This window comes from Brienomyrus brachyistius, chromosome 22, assembly GCF_023856365.1.
Source record: "Brienomyrus brachyistius isolate T26 chromosome 22, BBRACH_0.4, whole genome shotgun sequence".
Classification (NCBI taxonomy): domain Eukaryota; kingdom Metazoa; phylum Chordata; class Actinopteri; order Osteoglossiformes; family Mormyridae; genus Brienomyrus; species Brienomyrus brachyistius.
The window spans coordinates 3,274,827-3,298,526 of NC_064554.1; the positions used below are offsets into that span (position 1 = coordinate 3,274,827).

Consider the following 23,700-nt stretch of genomic DNA (forward strand, 5'->3'; position numbering starts at 1 on the left):
GAAACGGCACATTTATATCCCCTGCTGGCACAGCGCTGAGAAGTAAAGACCCCCAAAAGCGTAGTAGCCATCTAAAACTCCTGGACAAGCCATTTAACTGAGCTGAATGAACAGTCAGCCCCCCCACAAAAGTACCATGCAAACACGCTGGTTATTTAAGAACTGTGAATGTGTCGCTACAGCACAGAAACACGCTTTTGGTATAGACTCTCATGGGCCATGCTGACAATCTTGCTGCTCTCCAAGCTAAAGGAGGGATCCAGTTTGTCCGTTAACATTTGTGGAAACCTAGATGTTCACTGACTGCTCTACGTGTCTCAGCGTCCAGCAGGGTCAGGGTTATTCATAAATGAGCTCACCAGGAAAATAAAACAAACAAAAAAAAACAAATGTACACGTTAGTATCAATTTCAATGTTATCCGAAATGTAGGCTAACCAAACTGCAGACATTTTATATATATTAAATTTATGCCTCACAAAAATATTTTCACTTCACTGTATGTGAGAACTATTTCAAATAAGAATGGAGAAATTTTTAGTGGGGATCAGTGAGGAAATAAAGACAAACGTGCTTGCAACCGGGCAATGGGAATGTTTTTGAGTGAACTGAGCGAGGGGGTGCAAACTTGTTTCCGTCTCTTGTCGCCTACAGCCGTTATGCCTGACACTTAAATACACAAATAAGTAAAGGCTACGTGAACGTGAATTAATTAAAATGATAACACAATGCAAAAATTTCTGGGTCTGCCAACTTATTTGCAAATGACATTTACTGTAGGGGATGATATGGTTTCAAAACGTCTGTAACGTCCGCGGGTGGACCGGCAGGCAGGAAGCGGGGAAGGACAAGGCAGGAAGGCAGGATAAAGGAAAACAGGGTTTATTAACGGGAGACAGGGTAGACGGCGAACATTAATGACGGATCTGGGGAATACGGACTTACACTTGGACTAAATACACCAGACATGCCAAAATGACAGGAAAGAGCTGGGCACAATAGGGGAGGCACATGTGGATGATATGGGGGCGTGGCACGCACGAGGACTGGACGCGCAGGTTATGACAGCGTCACCAAATAGAATATGTAAACACGTAAAAAAAGTTTACTTGGCTTTCTCCCTCTTCTAAGTCTTTATTTAAAATTATGTGACGCTGTCTGTTTTATTCACCGTTGTTCCCCTCGTGTTTTCCCCTGTTCAGACACTAATTTATCATGTTTGAGGTGAGACACCTCGGATCATACCAGACCCTGGCTCACTTACATCTCCCTCTTTAAAAATGTGTGTGTGTGTATATATATATATATAAAAAATTATATTTGGAGCAAGCAGGGCGTGATCGGGCCGGTTGCGGGGGTTTGCCAATGCATGCGCTCATGAAATAAGAATCAATGGGATTCTGACGTTTTATCGTCTCAAGAGATGATCGAGCAATGAAAAAAATATCACGCATTTCAGGATAACACGACAATTTAAATCATACTTTTAAATACCCATCAAAGGAAGAGGGATTTATGAAAAAACAAAGTTACACATGTAATATTGTTTTTCTGACCGAGCGGAACAACTGAGCGATCAGCTGATACAGCGGATATAGGGAGATTGTAATTCATTCCCATCATTAAAACGTGGCCACGATACACATCATTTCTATCGTTATGTCACGAGCGGAGCATTTTGTGCCATACTAATTAAATAAGTTTATCTAGAGCTAGAACTGTGTGGTGGCCAGTGAAAGTTAGGACAGTTTAACTGATGTCCTAGAGTTAGGAGAGACTATTTAGGATTTGGACGGAACAAGCAAAACGAGGTTATAAATGAGAATTCCGTCGACTGTGCGAGAATGATTTGTTGTGACTTAGTTTGCAGTGTAATCAATCATAAGTTTGGTTTTGTTTAAAGCCCGCCCACTGAGTTCAATGGGTGAGTAAGAATATTTTAATGGCCCTACTTGGGTGATTTAAATGGTCATTTAAATACTAGTTTTAATAATGATAGAAATAATCAAATTCTAATTAAAAAAAAAATTGTATGACCCCTATTTATTGAGTATTGTCACAAAATACCCTTCTCAGGTTAATGGCCTAAGCGTATTAAAAAAACGAAATTTACATATGAATTATATAAAAATATATTTTTTCATAATCGTTGTTCTGCCTGGGCATCTGAACCAGTTCTTAATGCATACGTTTACTCGCAGTATACATAGTCAGCCATTTAAATCTTTATTTCGAGTTTTATTTTTATATTAAAACTACAGTAGTTACGATGGAAACACCTGTTATGCTGAATCGGCCAATCAGAGAGCGCGATCCAGCGCGATTTCATTTAACTTTATTTACGTTCGAAATTCACTTACTTCTGGTGAATCAATTTCACTGAGAGGCAACTTACATGATGGCGCATCACAAAACAAACATTTTCTGCGGATTTCTTTGCTGTTGGACCAAGAAGAAGGTATGCCTTTTTAATTTTATCACCTGATAAATTTCATTTTGTTAAATGGTAGGAATGACGGCATGGTGGTGCAGTGGTTAGCACTGTTACCTCACAGCACTGGGACCCGGGTTCAAGTCTCCGCCTGGGTTACATGTGTACGGAGTTTGCATGTTCTCCCCTTGTCGTCGTGGGTTTTCCTCCGGGTACCCTGCGGTTTCCCCCCACAGTCCAAAAACATGCTGAGGCTAATTGGAGTTCCCTGCCTCCTGCCCATTGCTTCCGGGATAGGCTCCAAACCTCCCGCGACGCAGTAGGATAAGCGGTTTGGAAAATGGATGGATAAACGGTGGGAGAAAACAAGGCGAATTTGTGGAAAGGTGTCGAGAAACGTATTAAACACAACATGGGCGCCTGCAGCTGTAGGCCTGTATGCATTGTGCCTACCCTTGGCATTTAGCCTTGTAGAAAATACGTGATGATTCTTATTTGTCCCCCATGTTTAAGTTAAGGATAGCAGGGCTGCAGGATTCTATATGAAATATAAATCGCGATTTTTTTTTTTACTCACGATTGAGATGTTGATTTTTAATCAGGGTTCTTGAGTAAAATGTTTCTTTCTTGATATCTGGCTTTGTATTCAATGGCCCATTTCTACATCCTGATTTCTGTAAAGCAGCAGCGTGACATCGCCGCTACTCAAGGAGCACTGGATGATCAAGTTACCAAGAAGAAGCCCCAGAAGAAGAGGTTCAAACTTGGACGCAAGTTTCCATGGCTGAAGCGTGTGACGTCCGGAGCAAAGGAGAGGTTGGGCCCAAGATTTCTTTCCAGCTCTAGCTGTCTCAGTGTCATAGCTGAACTCTCTGCTCATGACTGCATTCCTGGCTCTTCTAGCTCAGACGATGACGGACGCGTGTCCGTTGACTGCAGGGACTCTGGAGACAACAAAACTCTCACCAGCAGCCAGAGTCCCAGCCTTGTCACTGTGGACTCAGAGGTACATAGATCAGAGACATTTCCAGTGTGATTTTAGAATACAGCTGCATCTCCGTTTCCCTGTCTAGAACAGAATTTTGTTGTTTCCTCCAAGTCACTAACGTTTGGAAGCTCCTCTACTGGAAGTAACGTAGAGGAGCACCAGTCCCCTCTGGAGGTGACACGTGACATCCCACCTAATGAGGGACCTTTCCTGCCCCTGAGAAGGTAACCAGTATATGCAAGATCGCAGTGGCAAATCTGTAATGAAATCTACTGAAAAGTGCAATAAGCTTTTTATTATTTATTTCATTCTTTCTCCTCTTTAAGGATCCCCAAGTGGCAGATTCTCCCCTGCATGGCGGATAGGGGTGATGTGGGGGATGGAGAACACCAGCGGCTGGTCTGCCTCGGGTAAGTGCTAAGCTCCCGTGAACGTTCTAGAACAGACTTCCCCAAATGTTACAACCAGCCTGAAAGATACAGGTCGGCGGGGATATGAGGCACGTATCTTTCTCTGTCTTTCAGGCTACCAAACCTGGGACAGACCTGCTACATGAACGCCACCCTGCAGTGTCTCTTCCACCTGCCAACATTCTGCGAGGACGTCAGGAGGCAGGAAGAACACTGGGATTTGGTCCCCTATGCTGACCTGATCAGGTACCCAACACAAGTATCCACATCGTACAAACTCTCTCACACACCTACATACATGTGAATTTTCTATTGTTATGTTCGCATTTGTTGCTGCTCTAATCACAAAAACTTATTATGATCTGCTTGAAAGTGGAGATACCAACTCCAGTTCTCTGCCTCTCTTGACTTGCAGACATTTTGCTGAACTTCTACCTGCAAGACTTGGATCAAGCTCGAAGCAGAAGAAGACTTTCTTGAGAAACCTAATTCATTCGGTTTCGGACCAGTTTGCTGAAGATGAGCAGAATGTAAGTGAATCACTAAACTGTCAGTAAAGTTTTCTTTAGGATAGTATGGTTGACTAAGGAATTTACAATGATGACAACACGCCTTATCCTGAAAAATGTTAAGCGATCTGTTTCGTATATGTATTTTCAGTCCGCAAGCATTTTCTGTTTATCTCCTGTCATCTAGGACGCCCATGAGTTCTTCAGCTGCCTGATATCGCAGCTGAATGAGCTGGGGAAGCTAATTCAGGCCTGGGAGACAACAGCCGCGTACGCCTGTCCTGTGGAAGGAAACCTATCGTTCGAGATGCTGTGCCAGAGGACGTGTACCAGGTTCACCCTGCTGCTTTTATTGGTTTTGCACGCCTGTGTGAATGAATTACATGATGCTGCCACAAAGACACAAAGCAGTGATACACCAGCATTGGGGATCTAGTTCTTACTGAAGCTCCAGATGTTAGTGATTGAGAATATAAGAAATATTCAGTTTCTTAGCATCTCTTTCCACTGTCTTGGTCTCCTGCAGCTGTGGAGCACAGTCCTCCAGGATGGAAGAATTTACGAATCTCTCCCTGGACGTCCTCCCACATTCGTCAGTGGAAGACCTGCTGAAGATCTACTTCAAGGTATCTTTAGTTCCGCATACAAGTTTACTCACAACTAGCTGTTTTCTAGAAGAACACACACTCACCCTACGCCTTACTAGCTGGTTGTGACACATAGAATTGTGTTGTGATGGTCCTGGTAAAAGGCACTAATGACTGAGTACCGCTGTGTGCTGATTACAGGATTCCGAGGTGGAGTTCAGATGTGCCACCTGCAGGGGGAGCCATGCTGTCCTGTCATGGGCATTTATTACACTGCCTCGGTGAGTTCATTACTTTCCTAGCAAATAAGAGCATCAGTTGTATGCATACATGGTGCTCAGTAATGTGCACAGTGTGATTAACGGATGTCTTTGGGTTGAGCTGTATGTAGTTAGTTTGCTCACAGACAGTCAGGTGTGTGTGTTCAGTGCTGTCCCTGTCCCCTTTCTCTTTGACTCTCCTTCTGCATCTGCAGTGTCCTGGTCCTGCACATGAAGAGATTCAGCTTCACACCACAGTTTGAGCTGGTCAAAGTGCAGGACCCAGTTCTCCTCCGCAGGGAGATCTCCCTGCTCCCCCACTTCAGGGAGATCTCCCAGCTGACAGGGACACCCCAGGCAGCACGGCTCCAGGAAGCTCACCTGATGGATGGCCAGACCACACAGGAGGCAGAAATGTAAGTTATCTGCATGGAAATGTACAGCCAAAATAAGAGCAGACACACACTCATACACATTGTACATTCTTTTGAAAATGGGAATCGCTGTAAATAGACAAGGTTACTTATGCAAATGCATGGACAATCCTCTGATTGTATGTATCTCCTGCAGGCCGGCTGAAGAACAACCAGGGGATGCTTCAAGGATGTTAAGTGGAGATGCAGAGGAAGATGCTGCTTTGGAGGAGGACAGCGATACCGTCTGCAAGAACCTGCCTACAGTGGAATCACTGCCCCCTACAGGTACACTGGCCTCAAACACACAATGGGCACTGGTGAACACCTTCACAAGAAGGTGAATAAGTACCTTAGGGTGCACTTCCTGTATACATAATCATAATATACTGTGCTATTCAGCAAACTATATAAGGGAATCTACAGTTTAAAGAATTTCAGAGTGGTAGTGGTGAAACCAGTAAGAGTAGATCAGGGGTGTCCAGTCTTATCCGCAAAGGGCCAGTGTGTATGCGGGTTTGCGTGGCAACTCCCCAATTAGATTACTAATTAGAGGACTGATTGGCTGAAGAGTCCTCACACCTGGGTTTAGACAGCTGACCTAAAGGTTTTCCTGAAGATCTGCGTACACACTGGCCCTTTGCAGATTGGAGACCCCTGGAGTAGATCATCTCCCCACAGAATCTGGTGCCAAGTTAGTGGGATGTTTCGGGACAGACCCCTGTCACTGGGCTAAAGAAAGTTACCAACCACACTTATTTTGGTTAGAGCACTATTTTATCTGTGTCTCCAGTAGAAATGTCATTTCACCTCCCATCTCATTGTGTTTGGTTTCTCCTGTGATCCCTGTCTCTCTTAAGCAGCTGGACCAGAGACAGAGCAGCAAACACCTGCACTGCTGAGGGTAGGGAGAGTTAGAGGAAGACACATGAGTGAGAGGGAAAGAGAGAGTGAGCTTAGGACATTAGTAAAATTTACTAAGGACAGAGAGTAAGAGAAACTGGAGATACGCAGAGTGGTGGAGCTGCCTTAGAGGTAGATGAAGTTCATGGTGAGTTTTCCCTTCAGGCGGAAACAGTGGTTTCCGAGACGTCGGAAGAGCAGCCAGTCGGACACCAGTACCAGCTTGTCGGTATTCTCAGCCACCTTGGCTCCAGCGCCACCTCTGGTAAGATACATAAATACACACGCTGAGCTCAGAAAGGTTCCGTTTTTTAACAAGACCTTCTTACGCAAGAAGTCACTGAGTGAGTACCATAATACCACCCACTGCCTTTATTGTTACTGTTATACTCATTTATGTAAGAAAATTCTAGAGTAGTGAAAATGCTCATATTTGAGTAGCTGCCCAAAGGTGATGCTTGTAAAGAAGCTAAATAGTCCTGTGTCCTAGAAGGTATATTTAAAATCGTATAATCAGAGGACGGCCTACCTGTCTTTCTCGTAGGTCACTACGTCAGCGACAACTTTAGCGTGGCAGAGAAGGGCTGGCTGTCTTTCAGTGACCACGTAGTGACCAGATCAGAGGAGGAGCATGTGCTGAGAATGAGGCAGAGCAGCGCGTACATGCTGTTCTACACCCAGCAGGTAAGCAGAGAAACACAGAATACACTCTGTTATACTACATGCAGAAGCTAAATACAGACACAGTGGACACATATTCCCCACCCAAGACGCAGTTACACACCTCACTGCAATATGTCAGACTGTCAGAAATATATAACTGAGTCGTTTGTATTTTATGCTACACCAATGAAAGCCTGCTGCTTGTACCACTTGATGCATATGTGATGTGGAAAATGTGCTCTTTTGTAGGAGGACTTACACTGAAGACAGCTGATGCCTCCATACTGGGGACTAATACTTAAAAGTAGGTAAATGCTGTGGTTTCTGGCTTTGTTGAGCCAAAAGAGGAAGGAAACGGTACCAATGAGTGTCTGATTACAGGTATGGAAGTAGGAGAACATGGAAGAGGACCGGAAGCAGACGTCTGCATGAACCTGCGTTGGATATCACCATCGCCATTTTCACCGGGACAATCTACAGCAGCAGTCCTCCCTATTTAGATAACATTTAGATAATGTCCATTTTCTTTTATTTACACTATATTGCCAAAAGTTTTGGGACACCTACCTTTACAGACATATGAACTTTAATGACATCCCACTCTTAATACACAGGCTTTAATATTGAGTTGGCCAATATTGCCACTAACAGTTGACTGTGGAATATTTAGTAGTGAGGAATGGACAGGTGTCATCCTATCAAGGTACCACGCTTCAGTTCACTGAGCTCCTGAGAGCGACCCATTCTTTGGTAAATGTTAATAGATGCAGTCTGCATGCCTAGGTGTTTGATTTAATGCATCTGTGGCTGTGGAAGTGATTGGACCACCTTTGGAGGGGTGTCCCAAAACGTATGGCAATATATCGTATGTCAGAATAAATCGATTGTAGATAGGAAGTATTGCGTGACCATATGTGATGGACCAAGTTACAAGCATAGGGGGAAGTAATATAATGTCATATAATGTACAATAATTAATAACAAAATAACATTGCTTGTTTTACACCAGTCATATGAAAGTGTTGATAATTTTCATGGTCCCTGAGGAATTTGTTTATAGCATCTGCTTTCTGCAGGGACCTTTATTTGAACAATTGTATTACTTTGTTACGAAATGCAAAATCTGTGAACATTTGTTGTATTAAAATGTCAAGCATTTTGTTTGTACGCAAATGGTGTTTGATGTAGTTCTAGGTTCATGACATACGTGAACATTAGGGGAAGCGAGCATTAAAGTATGTGGGTACCCCACTACAGGAATTACCCAACGCTGAGGCCGGTGAACCATTAAGTACACAGTCACATGGAAGGTTCACCTTCTTGGATACACTGTGATGGAGCCAGTGACATAGCTAATGATGCCAACAAAGCAGTGGGTCGGGCCCCCCCTCCCTCCAGCTACAGAGAATAATGCATAACGCCTGGCGGTATAGATAGCTAATGGTACAGATACCGCTTCAGTTTTGGTGTCATTTATTTAGTTACCTTTTTTATTATTTTGCTGGATGGGGGAGGGTGTGTATCTGATGTGTTGGGATACTGATGTTTAAGGTTAAGAAAATTTCAATAAAAATATTTTTTTAAATAAAAAAACATCATTGGAAGTTGCCTGTCGCCTTCTACTTCATAAAAACTGTTTCACCAGACACAGTTTTACTCCTGCAGGCCCTGGAGGCTCTACATGAGCGTGGCATTAAAGTTGTGTGAGTCACAATGGATGGCCACATGTCCAACATCAGCATGTGCACCATTTTCGGATGCCACCTGAAGTTGAATCAGCCTCTCAAGATGTCATTTACCCCCCCCTTCCTCAGGGGAAAATGTCTGTGTGATCATGGACCCCTGCCACATGTTGAAATGAGCTAGATACATGCTTGAGGCCTACAGTTCCATCGTAAGTCCTGCAGTCCCGCTTGTCTATTATTTTAGTCGCGGCTCGGTCATAAATACATGTCTGACGTTTGTAACGAACCAGGACAATAAAAATTGCTTCTCAAATTTGTCGATTTACGGTTCTTTATTTCTGAATGCCAGCTTGTCCCTGATAGACGTTCGTTCCTTTTAAAGGAGCTCTACCCCGTCCCAAGCTAGCGGCTCTGACGCATTCGCTCCCATATACGGCTGTATTCAACCCAACAGCATGTGTTTATATCTATATGGTACTGATCTAGCTGTAGTTAGATTAAATACATTACAACTCTCCACATAACCCCGCATTACAAACAGAGGTAGAGAGAGAGTGTAAGGAAGCTAAACTTTATCCATTACTATAAAAAGAATAAAATACATTACTCCAGATTGCAGCGTTACTTTGGCCTCCTTTGCATATTTTCCTTTTCCTTCAGAATTCAGTTAGAAAAATAGATCAAGAAAGAGGAATAATTGGAATGTTTCCTTATGGAAACGGTGGGACAAGATATCACTGAGTTTTGTTGTTTTCACAGTAAAATTACTGTATTCTCAACAGTTTATTGCTGTATTTGTTGTGTACAGTATGTTACTGTAGATTGTAGATGCACATCGTACGCGCTCTTTTCAAGCCGTTCTTCGGTTACAGCCGGCCGCACTCGGACTGACTTGGACAGCGAGACGTTTCAGGAAGCAGAGCTTCGACCTTCTTATACTGTAAGTAAACTGTTAAAATGTGCTTTCTTTGTGCAAGTAAAAAGCGGGTGAATATATATACCAGTCTGTTTGCTGCATGTTTTTAACTTTGTATATGACCATAGCGAGCCCGGTTAGCTAGCTCACGCAGAATATTAGCGTTAGCTAATGTATAATTGAGTTAAAAATTGAGAAATGCTATAATTTGAGCAGTATTTTGTCTTAGTGAGGCGAGATGACTTGGCTACATGGGTCAGTTATTTTAATTCAATCCTGGGCACATTTGTTAGTGGATCTAGATTCGTCGGTTTTTTTGTTTTTTAGATAATGGTGCGCAATTGATCAGTCAACCAAGTGACTCGGCGCCTGACATGATCTCATTGACTCTGACACCATTATCTGTATCACAAGCCTCTTCAGACTTGCAGTTCACACGATCTCAGCACCCTATTCCTGCCCAGCACAGTACATGGACCTCGACATTTCAAGTACCTTGGGACAAGACCAGGCCAAGTCTAAGGACATGCATTGAACAAGGGCAAACCCCACAAGAGACAGACAGGCGACATATGGTCAGAGTCATTGTAGATGCCATTAGAGAGATGTGTTTGAATCCCACTCTGAGTCAGTGTTCTGCGGTTGCAAAGAGCATCGTGGAACAGTACCCAAATAGTTTTGAAGACAGAACAGATGGAGGAGATCGGATGGGCAGTGGATACTTCACTTTGTGTTCACAACTGAAAACAAGAGTGGACAACTTGAACAGGAACAACACCCTTGCGCGCCTAAGAACCAAAATGGCCTGCTGCCACAGCAGAGGACAGTCAGCCAGAACCATCAAGAAAATGTGGAAGAAGAGGCAGCTACGGCTGTATAAGCTGGCAGCCGAGCGAGCTACCTGACGGAGCAACAAGAGAGTCTCTATTTCAGAAGAAGGAGAAGCTTAAAAGCATTTTCTCTCAAGAGGGCCACAAAGGAGCAGACAGGGCATGAGTGAACGAACTGATGATGATCACATATGAAGCCCAGCGTCGTGCCGTCAATGCAGCTCCTGCACTTAGTATGCAACAGCTATAGACTGAATGGCCTTTCCTGTTTATGAAGAGGTTCCTGATGCAGCATTTTAGTACACTTACAGGAATTGAACTGGAATCAAGACTTGAGGAGTCCATTGCTGGAAAAGGAAGAAGGGTACTCCAGTTCTTCAAGGGTCAGCTGCTGCGCTGGAAGAAAGAGGTGAGGACAGTCCTCGCTGACCTTGAAAGGCAACCTGAAGATGTGGACCTCAGCCTTGCTCTTATCTTGGTGATGATGGCCTTCTTCAAGGACAGAGAGGATTCCATTTTCCTGGCTGATGTAAGAAGCTGTTTTAACATATATACAGGTTAATATAATATCTTGCAGGACAAGTTTGACTTTAGTATTTCATTGTAGAGAGATTAGGGCACAGTCCAGACAGTCTGTATAGATTCTGGTAGATTTGGGAATAACAAATCATTTACTTTTTAGGGTGAAGGATGTATGGCAAGCGTGCAATTCTTGCTGAATGTGTGAAACCCTCTATCCTAATTCTTAATATTTGCCTTTCCAGTATGCATGACCTCAGAGCAAATAATTTTCATTTTAACCGCTTGTCTGTCATTCTACTCGCGGCTCGATTTATAAATACATGTCTGACATTTATAGCGAACCAAGACAATAAAAATCGCTTCTCAAATTTGCCGATTTATGGATCTTTATTTCTGAATGCCAGATTGTTCCTGACGGACATTCATTCATTTTAAAGGAGCTCTACCCCGTCCCAAGCTAGCGGCTCTGACGCATTCGCTCCCATATACGGCTGTATTAAACCCGACATCCAGTGTTTATATCTATATGGTACTGATCTAGCTGTAGTTAGATTAAATACAGTACAACTCTCCACATAACCCCGCATTACAAACAGAGGTAGAGAGAGAGTGTAAGGAAGCTAAACTTTATCCATTACTATAAAAAGAATGAAATATATTACTCCAGATTGCAGCGTTACTTGGTCTCCTTTGCATATTTTCCTTTACCTTCAGAATTCAGTTAGAATGAAGCCAGATGCCGAAAGTTGGTGACGTATCCCAGCTAATAAATGTTATTTACGAGAAAACTAATGTGGATGTCAGTCCTTCTTTATGCGTGAAGGATGGCGCAATGACCCTGGTGGACGGCGTAGCCGATGCTGCTGACAACCTTCGGCTATGATGCAGTCTCAGGGACCGAGTTGGGGCACATTTCCAGTTTTAGGATTGGATGGAGAAGCAGCAAACAAGATGGACGGCAAGACAACTTCACCTGTCCAGCAAACCAACCATGCTGACCTTTTCCCTACTAACGGAAGTGAGATGTACTTCTGCAGGGGGTGTTATAGGGGAAAGAACATTCCCATCCATGCGTCTGCCGGAGTGCCCCCTCAAGTGGGTGTGACCGAACTCGATGGATGAATTGGATTGAATGTACTATGACTATGTTAAATGCCAAAATACAACGAAATAATGTTCAACTAATGTTAATGACATCTAATCATAGTGCATGGAAGCAATTGTGGAGTATTAGTTCTACTATGTGCTTACATCTAAAGCCTGAAATACCACAATGTAATGATACTTTATGTACTGGGCACTGCGGAATATATAATGTGACTACTCACCAAGCTCCATGTAGATTCCACGGGTTGCCCATAATAGCTGGAGGGGCATAACGCTGTCGTGGATCGCCCCGGGGAAGCCCCTATGACGTCACTCGGGTCTCCCCTGCCACACCCCTGCGGTTTCCCTAGGAGGGAGTTGAGCAGCGGCCGTAGCGCTTCTACACCGGCAGGACCGGTTGCTGTTTGCCCTCCTCTACCAGCTGATGCCCGTCGGGGTAATCGGAGAGCCTTTTTATTCGCGTCTGGCACGCCAGCCAGATGCGAGATCTTCAGCTTTCCGTGCTAAGTTCCAGCGTTTATTCCTTGACCTGTCTCCACCTCTGTTCTGCCTCTGCCGACCATCGCTTATAGACTAGCCCCCTCACTGCCGACGTTGATGGCATGATCACCTGCCTGTTTTCACTACCTCGACTTTGGATTTTATTTATCTCTGTCCTGTTGCTCTCGCTCCGGTGTTGGCAGAGAAGATAAATATTTTCCCTGAACTGATCCGCTATAGCGTCCTGCTTATTTTTCGTAACCCCTGGCTAAAAATTCGAAAACCTTATGAAAGTATAAACCAAACGCAAATGTCGCAAGCAACGCAGTTACTGAATATTTTTGCATGCGTGAAACTAATGTCAATATCTGTCATTGCTTGTTGCACATGCTTGAAAATTAATCAGAAATCTGTCCACTTAAAAATATGCAAATAAAGTCTCACAAATAACAATAAATCACAACACGCTGAAATCTTTGATCATGTTCTTATCGAGCGGCCACACACATCACTTTCTTGCTTTCCGCGGTTTTAATGTTTAAATGTTTAATGTGGGTGTTTCAACGTTGTCAGAACGAATGAACGAATCGATGTCTATGGAATATAATCATTTAGTAATTCCTGTACATGTGTGTAAAATGGTTAGCGCTGTGACATGTAATTTTCTCATACCGTTAAATAGAGCTCAACGCCTTCATATATTATATACCGTATATTTGAATGATTTTAATTAGCTTCTCTAATGTATCAGTTAATATGTTCAGTATAATGCCTATATAAACTTATTATTCCAATTTCCTCAAAGTTCTCTGAAGTGGGTGAATCTGAATACAAAAGAAAGGCAAGTTGTGACAAATCGTCACATTGTCCAAGAGATAAGATAAAGATTAAAAGCAAATACTATGAAACTAGTCTTTTTCAGAAGATTTTCTCAGTCGACTCAGAAACTATCAACATACCTGATCTTATAAGCAAATCATTTGCTTCTATGCTAAAGCGCCATCTAGCGGTCATTATGTGTCAGTACAGTGTCCCTGTCTAAAGACATGGCATTCTTTTGACCGTCTAGCCGCACTATAAGTATGTCAAACCAGCACGGCGCTTCTAGTGTTAATAAATCACACTTCAGAAGATATGCTGACGGCAGCGCAGTGGCGCCCTCTACATTCCGGTATAGGAATATCATTGCGAGATCATGCTTAACTGTTACACGAATCGCTGCAATTAATGCAGATAGCTAAAGACCACGAGCATAACACTACTCAATTGGCTGTGCATACCTTTGTGGTCGGAGGGAAATTGGTAGTTTTGGGAAAAACTATTGAATCCACGACTCAGAATGCCTGGCGGAGCATATTTGTGGGATGGTCCCCAAAGGCCCGACGATTCCTGAACTGAACAAGCTGCACTAATTATGACAACGAGCTACAGATACCGCAGGGGGCTAAAACTCAAAACTACAGTTCCTACACGGTCCGCAAGGTGCCACTCGCCGCCCACCACTCCCTCCAACAGTCGTCTTCACTCTTCATGACAGGACTACTTACCAATGCTTATGATATTTCCTAATTTTGTATCACTTTCGACAACTTATCGATGTTTATGGCATTTCATAATTTTGTCTTATTATATTCCATAATTGTGCAATCATCAGAGACTACTTACTATTGCTTCTTATACTTCGTGATTTTGTCTCACTTATATTTCATACTTTTAATATATTTCTGAAGAGCCTGTTTGTTCCTCCAACAGCCCTGTATCACCTCTCATACTAAACCACCCAAATAACCTTTGCCAGGAACCTCTCCCTTATCTCCTCCATCTTCTGCATGTTCATAAATGAAAGGGGAAAATGAATTAATGCTGTATATGTTCACTGCAAAAGGCTGGCATCTTGTCAGGGGTGTACATGAATGTTTCTCATCTATTTTGTTCATACAAAGCTTTTACAAAACACCTCATTTGTACCTGCATTCTTGGCAGATTTCTGCCTGTGATTTCGTTTCGTCTTTGTAGCTCTTTTGGTTTGGATCATGGTATTTTGGATTTGCCTTGTGATTTTTTACCCTGACTCTTGGATTACTTTTTGGTGCTTGTCATTCATTTCTTAGTTTTACATATCCTTCCATCCATCCATTTTCCATATCTTTTTGTCCTACTCAGGGTTGCTCAGGTCCAGATCTCATACAAAAACCTGTGGCAGCAAGTCAGGGAATAACCCAAGAAGTGCAGCCAACCCATTACAATCACCTTTGAAATGCTAAACCTTGCTTGCCAGACCTCGGCAATTTTTTTTCACCATTTCAGAAGAAACGGGGTACGCGGGCAGGGGCGGCTGCACGGGCGCGGGGTCCGCGGGCAGGGGCGGCTGCACGGGCGCGGGATGCGCTGGTGGCAAGAGCGGAGGGAGCTCCTCAGGTCCGACGGCTGCAGCGAGCAGCGGAGACGGCTGCTCATGCTACGCAGCGGCCCAGCGTGTTCTCTGGACGGGGGAAGCTGCCGGCGAAGGCAGCTTCGTCGTGCTGGTGATCTCAGGAATGGCCGGGGAGTCCTCTGGCTCACCGCCTGAGAAGAAAGCGGGGGAGAGCGCGCACGCTCCCAGGACGATCGTCCGGGCGACCGTCGGCTTCTTCCTCCTCCTCCGCGTCACCGTCGGGGAGGTAGGCTGCGCACTCTCCGAGAAGGCGGACGGCGGGAGGATGGTCCCCGGTTCGCGCAGCGCAATCCACCGCTCCTTCCGGAGCTCCGCCACCCGCTGGAAGTTATCCTCTTCCAGGGACAGCCGGTCCAGGATGTCCCAGCTCCGGCTGATGAGATCCCATGCCGGGGGATCTTCCCAGATGCCGGGCTGGGCGATCCAAAACAGCACGTGGTCGACGAGGCCGAGGTAATCCCCCTCGGCCACGGAAGATGCTTTTTCCTTAGGGTCTGTCATTCTGTCACGATCGCTGACCGAGGCGAGGCGAACCGGGGGTTTAATTGGGGGCAAGGGCAGGACGGAATGCAGGCATCGACAAACATCAATGACAGACAAAGGCATTAGGCAAGACTTGGACTTAAAAGGACAAGACTGGTTGAAAATAATCAGACACAGCTGGGCACGATCGGGAAAGCACACGTGGATAATTAGGGGGCGTGGCACACACGAGGAGCGGACGGACCGGGCATCACAGTGTGTGTGTGTGTGTGTGTGTGTGTGTGTATATATATATATATATATATATATATATATATATATTTCCTTTCTTTTTTGCTATCGATCGCATATTAAGTATATTACGCCAGCACAGTAATAGTGCGATTGCTAAATTAAATAATAAATATACTTAACTAAATGCAACTTAAATTCCCCTCTATATTCCCCTTTATAAAATAATATCAGGGCTTCGTCTCCGCGTGTTATATTAGCAGCATGGACGCAAGGCTCCGCGCGCAGTTTACAGCCGGCGCGCGTGCTGGTGTTTACTACCTGTGATTTCTTCGAAAAAAAACAAGTTTCATGTTTCCGTTCGAATTTCTGATGCGGTCACGGAAACATTGAATGCACCTTGTTCCGTTGCCTACTTATTGAACGTTCACACCAAAGAGTTTTGAAGGTAGTCGAAATACTGCTGGATAGCGATTTGGTGTTTTTCGTGCGTTACTATTGCGACATGGCTTGTCCTACTTGGCTCGAAGCTCTGCTGGCGGCTAAGAAGAGGATTGAAGTGCCTGAGATCGTCTTTGATCCCGGAAATTTGCGGTTTTACCGCAGACTCCAACTGCTGGGAGAAGTATGTACTATAAAGATATTGTAGACAATTAAGTTGCAATTTATTAGTCTTGCTGGAGAGTAGATTCCGGATATCAATGGAAAATGGATATCAATTAGATATGGCAGAAATACTTAATACACTTGTGTTTTTAGGGAGGCTTTGCCAAATGCTTCCAAATGATGGACATTTTAAGCGGGGAGATCTTTGCCGTGAAAGTTATCCCCATAAAGCACTCCGCTGGAATTAAAGAGGTATGTGATCTAAATCCTGCTTGAAGTCAGCCCTCTCCACAGTCAAGCTGCATTTCCCTTATGCTCATTGTGGTGTCGCGTCTGACATTTCAGAGTCTCCGAGAAGTGGAGATTCTGAAGACGCTGCAACACCATCACGTCGTCAACTACTCCCATCATCTTGAAGATGACAGATTCCTGTACATCTTCATGGAGCTGTGCAGTAGGGGGGTGAGCCCAGTTGTTTCTGGCCTTTGCAGACAGTTTGTTAAGGTTAAGACTCTGTCGACTCACGCCGTCCTTTCTTTTCTCATTCCAGTCGATGCTCGACGTCCTACAAGCACGACAGCTTCTGAGGACCCCTGAAGTGCGGTACTACATGAGACAGCTCATTGGCGCACTAAAGTACATGCATGGAGAAGGCATTCTCCACAGGGACCTCAAGTTAGGTATGTGTGTGTGCACGCGTGATTTGTTTAATTCTTCACATGTTAGTGCTGGCATTTTACATGGTATTTCCTGTGTGCTTTATATGATTGCTGCCTGCTGTTGTTGTATTCTGCAACTGTTTAATGTCTGGTGTTATTAGGTGAAGTATTTGATTCATTGGTCTTTCAGAGAATATATTACTAACAGAGAAAATGGAGCTGAAACTGGCCGACTTTGGACTGGCAACGAAGCTGCAGCCAATGGAGTCGAGGCAGAAGTGGGTTCTTTTTCTTAGATTCTCCAGCAAATCTTTCAAATTGCTCATGCAGCAGGCTAAGGCACATGTATACTGTTTTCCTTTTGTGTGTGTTGTAGATTCTTTTGCGGCACAAGAGAATACGCGGCTCCTGAAGTGTGGCAGATGGAGGGACACGGCCCAGAGTCGGATGTCTGGGCGCTGGGCTGTATCATGTACGTATACATTCTCAGTCATCCTCACAGTCAGAGCCAGAGTGAAGAATGCATGATATCTGAGATGCACCAACGCAGAATGTTGTTATATGCAAAAGAAACTCAAATAACTTTGCTGACTTTCTCAACACAGGTATACAATGCTGGTTGGGGCATACCCCTTTTATGGCGATACTGAGGAGATCAGACAGAGTGTGACTCAAGCGGAGTACATACTACCAAAGACCCTCTCCTCATCAGCCCGGAAACTGATTTCTTGGATCCTTCAGAGGAATCCACAGGATCGGCCCACTTTGGATCAGATCCTAAGTCACAAGTTCTTCACTAAGGTAAGTGCACATGCAAACTGCTGGTCTGCCGAGTTCAATAATAATCATGCCTCCTGAGGACTTGGTTTGCTCAACCAAAACATCTTAAACTACAACCCTAGGGCTTCACTCCTGAGGAACTTCCGTCGAGTAGTTACTGCAAGGTACCAACATTCAGATTGGCTAATCGTGTGAGGAAGTTCTTTGGCAGGCTGTTCCAGCGCCTGTTTAGAAAAAAGAGATCCAAAGGTAAGCTCCTTCAACACAAACCTTGCAAGTCCAGTATCTCTCAGTTCATCCGGCTCAGATACCTGATTTTCCCATGTTTTCTTGCAGACATGGCCAGTGCTGAATCTAAACAGGAATTCAGCAAAGAGACCAGCAGTTATTTGGTGTATAGCAGGGGTGTCCAAACTTTTTTTAGTGAGGGCCACATAAAGAAAAATATTCCAAGGGCTGGGCCAACTTACTAGGTGTGAGGTATATCGGCTCATCTCTTGTGTATTTATGTTCAATGAAATATGGTCAATAAATGATAATAATGAAATGTGTTTATATCATATCGTGTGCCGCGCCCCCTCGTTACGTGGTGTGGAATCCCTGTGTTTAGCAGCTATTTCTCACTTTGGTTAATTAGTGCAATGTATTTACATAATGTATTGTTTTCCCCAGTCCGGTCATTGACGTTGTGTGACGTCGTTTCATGTCTCCGAGTGTGTTCAACCCGGATAAATCCCACATTACCCTTTTCCACGGATCCCTGCTCCTCTTTCCCTGTTCTGTCACGCAACGTGCAGGGAGCCGTGGAATCAGGTAATGTGGGATTTATCCGGGTTGAACACACTCGGAGACAAGAAACGACGTCACACAACGTTAATGACCTCTCTTCTGTTCAACTATATTAAAACAGGCCGACATGTATATACACATACGTTCATATTGCTCTGTAACCCTGTCACCTTTGGTATTTTTGCTGTACCTAAACTGTAGATGAGTCTATTCAATGTGGGCACTCAGGTCTACTTCTGTGGCACCAGGGGGTCCCATGTCCTTTAACATAGTCGGTGCTTCCGTTCGTGTAGCAAATGTCTTTGTCCCGGAGTCCAGGAACACCTTAAGGGTGACTCTGCTTTCACGTTTTTCTCCTTTAATTTTTTGATGACGTCCCTCACTTCTTTTCTCCGTTGTGTAGTCTTCATTAAAGTAGGCAGTCTTTCCCTTGTATGTGATCTTTTGTTTCCATGCCTCCCTTATAACGTGTTCTTTCACTTTGTAGTGAAACATGCCATGTATTCGCATGTTGTTGCGTCTCATTCTCCATTCCAGATCTTTGCACTTAGCAAATAACTTTGCAGTTTCTTGGAGTAACAAAGTCGTGGTGCATTCTGTCCGCGTCATTCTGTCTTTTGTATTTCCCAGTTTATCCTCCATGTGCACCGATCTTTGTTCCAGGACCGCTGTTCTGACCACAAGTTCTTTGATATTAGTTTCTAATCTTGCCAATGTTCTCTTGTTTTCTCCTGCCGCTTCGGTATGTTCCTGTCGTAGTTTGCGTGACTCATTTAGTATGATGGAGTCTTGCTCCTCCCTAACAGGAACCACACATTGCGGCTCCACACTCGCCTGCCCCGCTGACTCGGTACCTTTTTGTTTTGCACCATCCTCTTCTCCCTTTTTTCTATCTTAGCCATATTTTCCAAATATTATATTTGTCTGCTTATTCCCTAGATGTCTCACACTCTGCCGTTTTTACTTTATGAGTTAGTGGGGGGGGCAGGGTGGCTTTTGGCGCTGGCGGTGCCCTGGGGTGTGGTTGCCGGGGGCCCCGGGTCTGCTCCTTCCCGCACGGCGGTGGGGGGCTGGGGTGCCTACTGAGCCAGCTGGTTAGCTGGCTCTCTTTTGCCAGGGGGTGAGCAATCTGCCCCCTGGCCTTATGAATCCCAGCCCTTCTCCCCCCTCATTCACAATATGCCACGCACACATGTAGGGCCTCGGGGGGGGGGTGTATGTCGTGCATACTACGATGGGGATGGCCATTTATACTCCAATCTTACTCACACCATGTATATTAAGGGTCTTGATGAGGGAGTGATGTGGAGGAGAGTTGTTCACAAGCAGCCCTCCTCTACGCTTCCCCCATCAATTTTAAATTCATCTTAGTTTCTCAACAGTCATACTCATCCCCTACACTACATACAGTCTCACACATCTCCACACGCATCTAACACTCTACCTCTCACACAGGTGCATGGGGGAGGAGAGTGGAAGGGTCTTCCTACACCCCTGCTCTCCACCGGGGGTGGGGGGCCGCTTGGGTGGTAGCTCGGTTGGCGGCGCCCTGGGGTCGCGGCTGGCGCTGGGAGTTGCATCCGTTCTCCCGCATGTCGGAGGGCAGTCCAGAGTGGATGGGCCTGTGTCTTTGTGTCTCTGTGTGTGGGTGTCTGTGTATGTTGTGGGGATGTGTGTATGGTGTATGTGCATGGCTGAGAGGTGTGTTTGCGGGGTGTCTGTGTGGATGGTGGGGGCCTGCGTCCGGGGCTTGCTGCTCCGTCCGGGATGCGGTTTGGTCTCCTGGCCATGGTTGCTGGCCCCTTTCCTTGGGGTGGTGGCCCGAGGGGGGGCTCGGGCCTCTCCGGCGTGGGTGGGGCTCTCTACCAGGGGCTGGTCGCACCCAGCCGCCTGGGGTCCTAGGGGCCCTGGCCTTGGCTCGTACGGGAGCGGCCACGCCCTCGCAGGGTCGGCTACCTGTTGTCTCTGCTTCATACAGCCACAACACACTCTCTTGTCCCTAATATATGCCCTTCTCTCTTACAAGGACATTTTCATGAGCTTTGGACATTTGATGAGATTTTGAGCTTCTTGGCACAATATATGCTTACCTGCTCGCTCTTTACTGATTGGTCATCACTCATTTGTATTATTTCTCATTTGTTATAGGCTTCCAATCTAGCGCGAGCTGCTTTCACGTTCTTCTCAGCCTGCAGGCGTTCGAGCTCAGCTCTTTGCCTTTCCATTTCTATTTCATTTTGAGGTGATATGTGATGAGGATGAGGAGAGGGAAGCTGTAGTGAATTAGTGAACATAGAAAGTGCATTGTTGAGCTTGCAGGCTGGGTGTCATTTACTTAACTCTCTTTTCTCACACAGCCCTCACTTGTTATCTTGCATTTCTTTGGTTTTGCCATTTTTTTTTCAAATTTTTCTTTGCTTGTTTGGTGTAGAAGTTGTATTCTTTTAAACAGCACCATCTAGTGTCCATTTTCATTTGTGGACCATATTCCATTATGTTTTTGGAATTTGATGTTGGCCAATTAGAAATGGACAGTGGGCCGTAGTTTGGACACCCCTGGACTATAGTGAAACCCAGCTGCATAACTGCTGCCAAGTCGACCCCGGGACAGAGACCGCGCCCCGTGGTCTTACGCCTTCATCGCTACCGTGGGCGGTGGGTGGGCGGTGGATGGTGGGTGGGCGGTGGGCGGTGGATGGTGGGTGGGCGGTCGGTGGGCGGTCGGTGGGCGGTGGATGGTGGGTGGGCGGTGGGCGGTCGGTGGATGGTGGGTGGGCGGTCGGTGGTGGGTGGGCGGTGGGTGGGGGAGGGGGGAGATATCCTGTAATGCCAGGGTAGTATTAGGTTGTTGTGTTAAGTCGGGGGACGCCGGGACCATTCTGTTTTTTGTTGCAGACTCATGTTTATTTTCTTTCTTGTTTCTTTGGAACTCTTTTTACCTGCACTTGTTTACTCACATTCTTAGTGCAGGACTATGGGTCACTTAAATTTTGTAAGCTGGAATGTCAAAGGTTTAAATCATCCTGTAAAAAGAAGGAAGGTGCTCTCACACATAAAACATTAGAAAGCAGCTGTTGCAAGAAACGCACATTTGCGGATCGGATAACTCTCGCCTCATGACCCAGTGGGTGGGGCAGCATTTTAATTCCACTTTTCAGGCTAAGGCCAGAGGTCCTTCGATTCTAATTGACCACAATATTCCCTGTGAGAAACATAATGTAATTTCTGATATTTACGGCCGGTATGTTTTTGTCTCTGGAAAACTCTACAGTTTAGGCTTGTGATCCTACTAAGGTGGAAGGGCGCTGCTCTGCCCACCCATGCTCAATGGCCGAGGGACCTTATGTCTTATTACAGCCTCGAAAAGATTCGTTATTCGATTAGCAATAGCAGCGAAATGTTTTACAAGGTGTGGGGGCGCTTCCTGACATATTTTTCAAACCTTCTGGTTGAAAACCCGACTTCCAGCACTACTTAGTAAATCAATGTTATGGTCCCGTGGTTTTTTCTCTGTTTTTGTTCCTTTTAAATCTGGTTTGTGGACTGTGTGGCTTCTTGTTTGTTATGAGCAGGAGTTACATCGATAAAACACAAGAAGATCTGTGAATGTTAGTGCACTATAGTCTACTTTGTCAGTTTATTATCTTGTTCTTTTCTAAAAGTAATCATTGTGTAACTTACTTACTTATTGTGTAATAACTTTGTGTGTATATGTGTCTCAAATAAATCCGTGTGATTTTTGTACTGTGGTTATTGTCTGTTGGCTTTTTATTAACCCAGAGGGATTTTAATATTTATTATTGTTTGTCTGGTGTGTGTGTCTGTGTGTCTGTGTGTTTACAGTAACGTAGTTTATGAAAACATTTGTTAATAAAGAACCAATCATAACTCATTCTTCAGTTACATATGTGTATATAACCTAACTATGTATGGTTATAATTACTGATCCCCTTCAAGGCTGACAAGCAGTTGCTCTCTATCCAACCTCCAGTAGAGTTAACAGGAGTCCCATGTTCAGTAAAAGAATGGAAATACTGGAAAGCTTCTGACTGGGGATCTCTTATTATACAGTATGCATTACCAGTGTTGCATGGTGTTCTTTCCACAAAATACTGGAACCACCTCTTCCTTCTTGTTTTTGGAATTTATACTCTGCTTCAGGAAAAGGTTAAACCAGGGACGGATTACGGACCGGGCCAGCGGGGCTGCTGCCCAGGGGCCCTTGGGGTGCAGGGGGCCCGTGGGGCCCCTAGCCCAAAACAATTTGCAACGCTTATCAAAAATGTATTTTCGTTTGTCTATTTTAGAGGGCCTACATTCTTTGATCCTCTGCCTGCAAGGGCCCCTGACCCTATAGGGAGGGCGTTTGGCTTCCAAGGGCCCTTGAATTGTGGTGGTTGAGGTGGTGGTGCTGGTGTGGGGGGGGGGGCCTCGCGAACGTTTTGCCAAGGGGCCCACACAACCCATAATCCGTCCCTGGGTTAAACTGGTTGACTTTAGTACCACTGAGAAAGTACTGAAGAAATTTGTTACAACCAATAGCATTTTAAATAAGACTGAATTAATTCCATTTGAAAAATTAGACTAAAGTCTAACGGTTTGTAGCATGTTTTTAACAGCATAATTAACTACATCTGTATCGACTCCCTTTTGAATGGCCTCCCTGCAAAATCTATACAAATGCAAAATGTAACCTATTATTACTATTATTATAATAATTGTTATTACATCTTAATTACACAAGTATTTAATGTACATTTTTCAATAGTATATTTAATTGTGGAGTAGTATGATTACAATGCAGAAAATGTAGAAATACAACGTATTCCAAACATCCATCCATCCATCTTCCAAACTGCTTATCCTACTGGGTTGCGGGGGGTCTGGAGCCTATCCTGGAAGCAATGGGCATGAGGCAGGGAACGACCTAGGATGGGGGGTCAGCCCCTCGCAGGGCACCATTCACGCACACACGCACGGCTAAGGGTAATTTAGTAACTCCAATTAGCCTCAGC

The 23,700-nt window shown here is 44.8% G+C and overlaps 2 protein-coding genes across 13 annotated transcripts in view; both read left to right on the forward strand.

Annotated features, from left to right (window-relative positions):
* Positions 1–2,087: 2,087 nt before the first annotated feature.
* The window catches only part of LOC125718101 (ubiquitin carboxyl-terminal hydrolase 37-like), a 34,102-nt gene continuing 12,489 nt past the window's right edge, over positions 2,088–23,700 (forward strand). The window contains exons 1-17 of one of the 12 annotated variants that reach the window (XR_007384765.1): positions 2,143–2,457; positions 3,113–3,246; positions 3,334–3,436; positions 3,530–3,642; positions 3,745–3,828; positions 3,943–4,074; positions 4,244–4,358; positions 4,525–4,670; positions 4,864–4,963; positions 5,126–5,205; positions 5,400–5,600; positions 5,755–5,885; positions 6,458–6,501; positions 6,666–6,765; positions 7,045–7,184; positions 7,413–7,467; positions 7,545–7,946. Coding sequence is in view for 9 of the 12 variants with exons in the window: in XM_048991632.1 (XP_048847589.1) it covers positions 2,395–2,457; positions 3,113–3,246; positions 3,334–3,436; positions 3,530–3,642; positions 3,745–3,828; positions 3,943–4,074; positions 4,244–4,358; positions 4,525–4,670; positions 4,864–4,963; positions 5,126–5,205; positions 5,400–5,600; positions 5,755–5,885; positions 6,458–6,501; positions 6,666–6,765; positions 7,045–7,184; positions 7,413–7,427 (1,701 nt within the window). In the remaining 3 variants the exon portion in view is untranslated. Of the gene's footprint in view, positions 2,458–3,112; positions 3,247–3,333; positions 3,437–3,529; positions 3,643–3,744; positions 3,829–3,942; positions 4,075–4,243; positions 4,359–4,524; positions 4,671–4,863; positions 4,964–5,125; positions 5,206–5,399; positions 5,601–5,754; positions 5,886–6,457; positions 6,502–6,665; positions 7,185–7,412; positions 7,468–7,544; positions 8,331–23,700 lie in introns of those variants that run through there. The other 11 variants (XM_048991632.1, XM_048991637.1, XM_048991636.1 and 8 more) reach the window with 11 other exon arrangements.
* Positions 16,297–21,332, forward strand: LOC125718104 (serine/threonine-protein kinase PLK3-like). The gene is made up of 9 exons (XM_048991654.1): positions 16,297–16,476; positions 16,611–16,709; positions 16,803–16,919; positions 17,008–17,137; positions 17,307–17,394; positions 17,493–17,588; positions 17,722–17,917; positions 18,019–18,145; positions 18,233–21,332. Exons 1-9 carry the CDS (start codon positions 16,357–16,359, stop codon positions 18,367–18,369), a joined length of 1,110 nt encoding a protein of 369 aa, XP_048847611.1. The 5' UTR covers positions 16,297–16,356; the 3' UTR covers positions 18,370–21,332.

Excerpts from the sequence above, each read along its gene's own strand:
- LOC125718104 (XM_048991654.1), top strand. The coding sequence starts at position 16,357 with ATGGCTTGTCCTACTTGGCTCGAAGCTCTGCTGGCGGCTAAGAAGAGG. Across the intron at positions 17,138-17,306 it reads CCACAGGGACCTCAAGTTAG|AGAATATATTACTAACAGAG; the intron begins GTATGTGTGTGT and ends TTGGTCTTTCAG. Across the intron at positions 18,146-18,232 it reads TAGAAAAAAGAGATCCAAAG|ACATGGCCAGTGCTGAATCT; the intron begins GTAAGCTCCTTC and ends GTTTTCTTGCAG.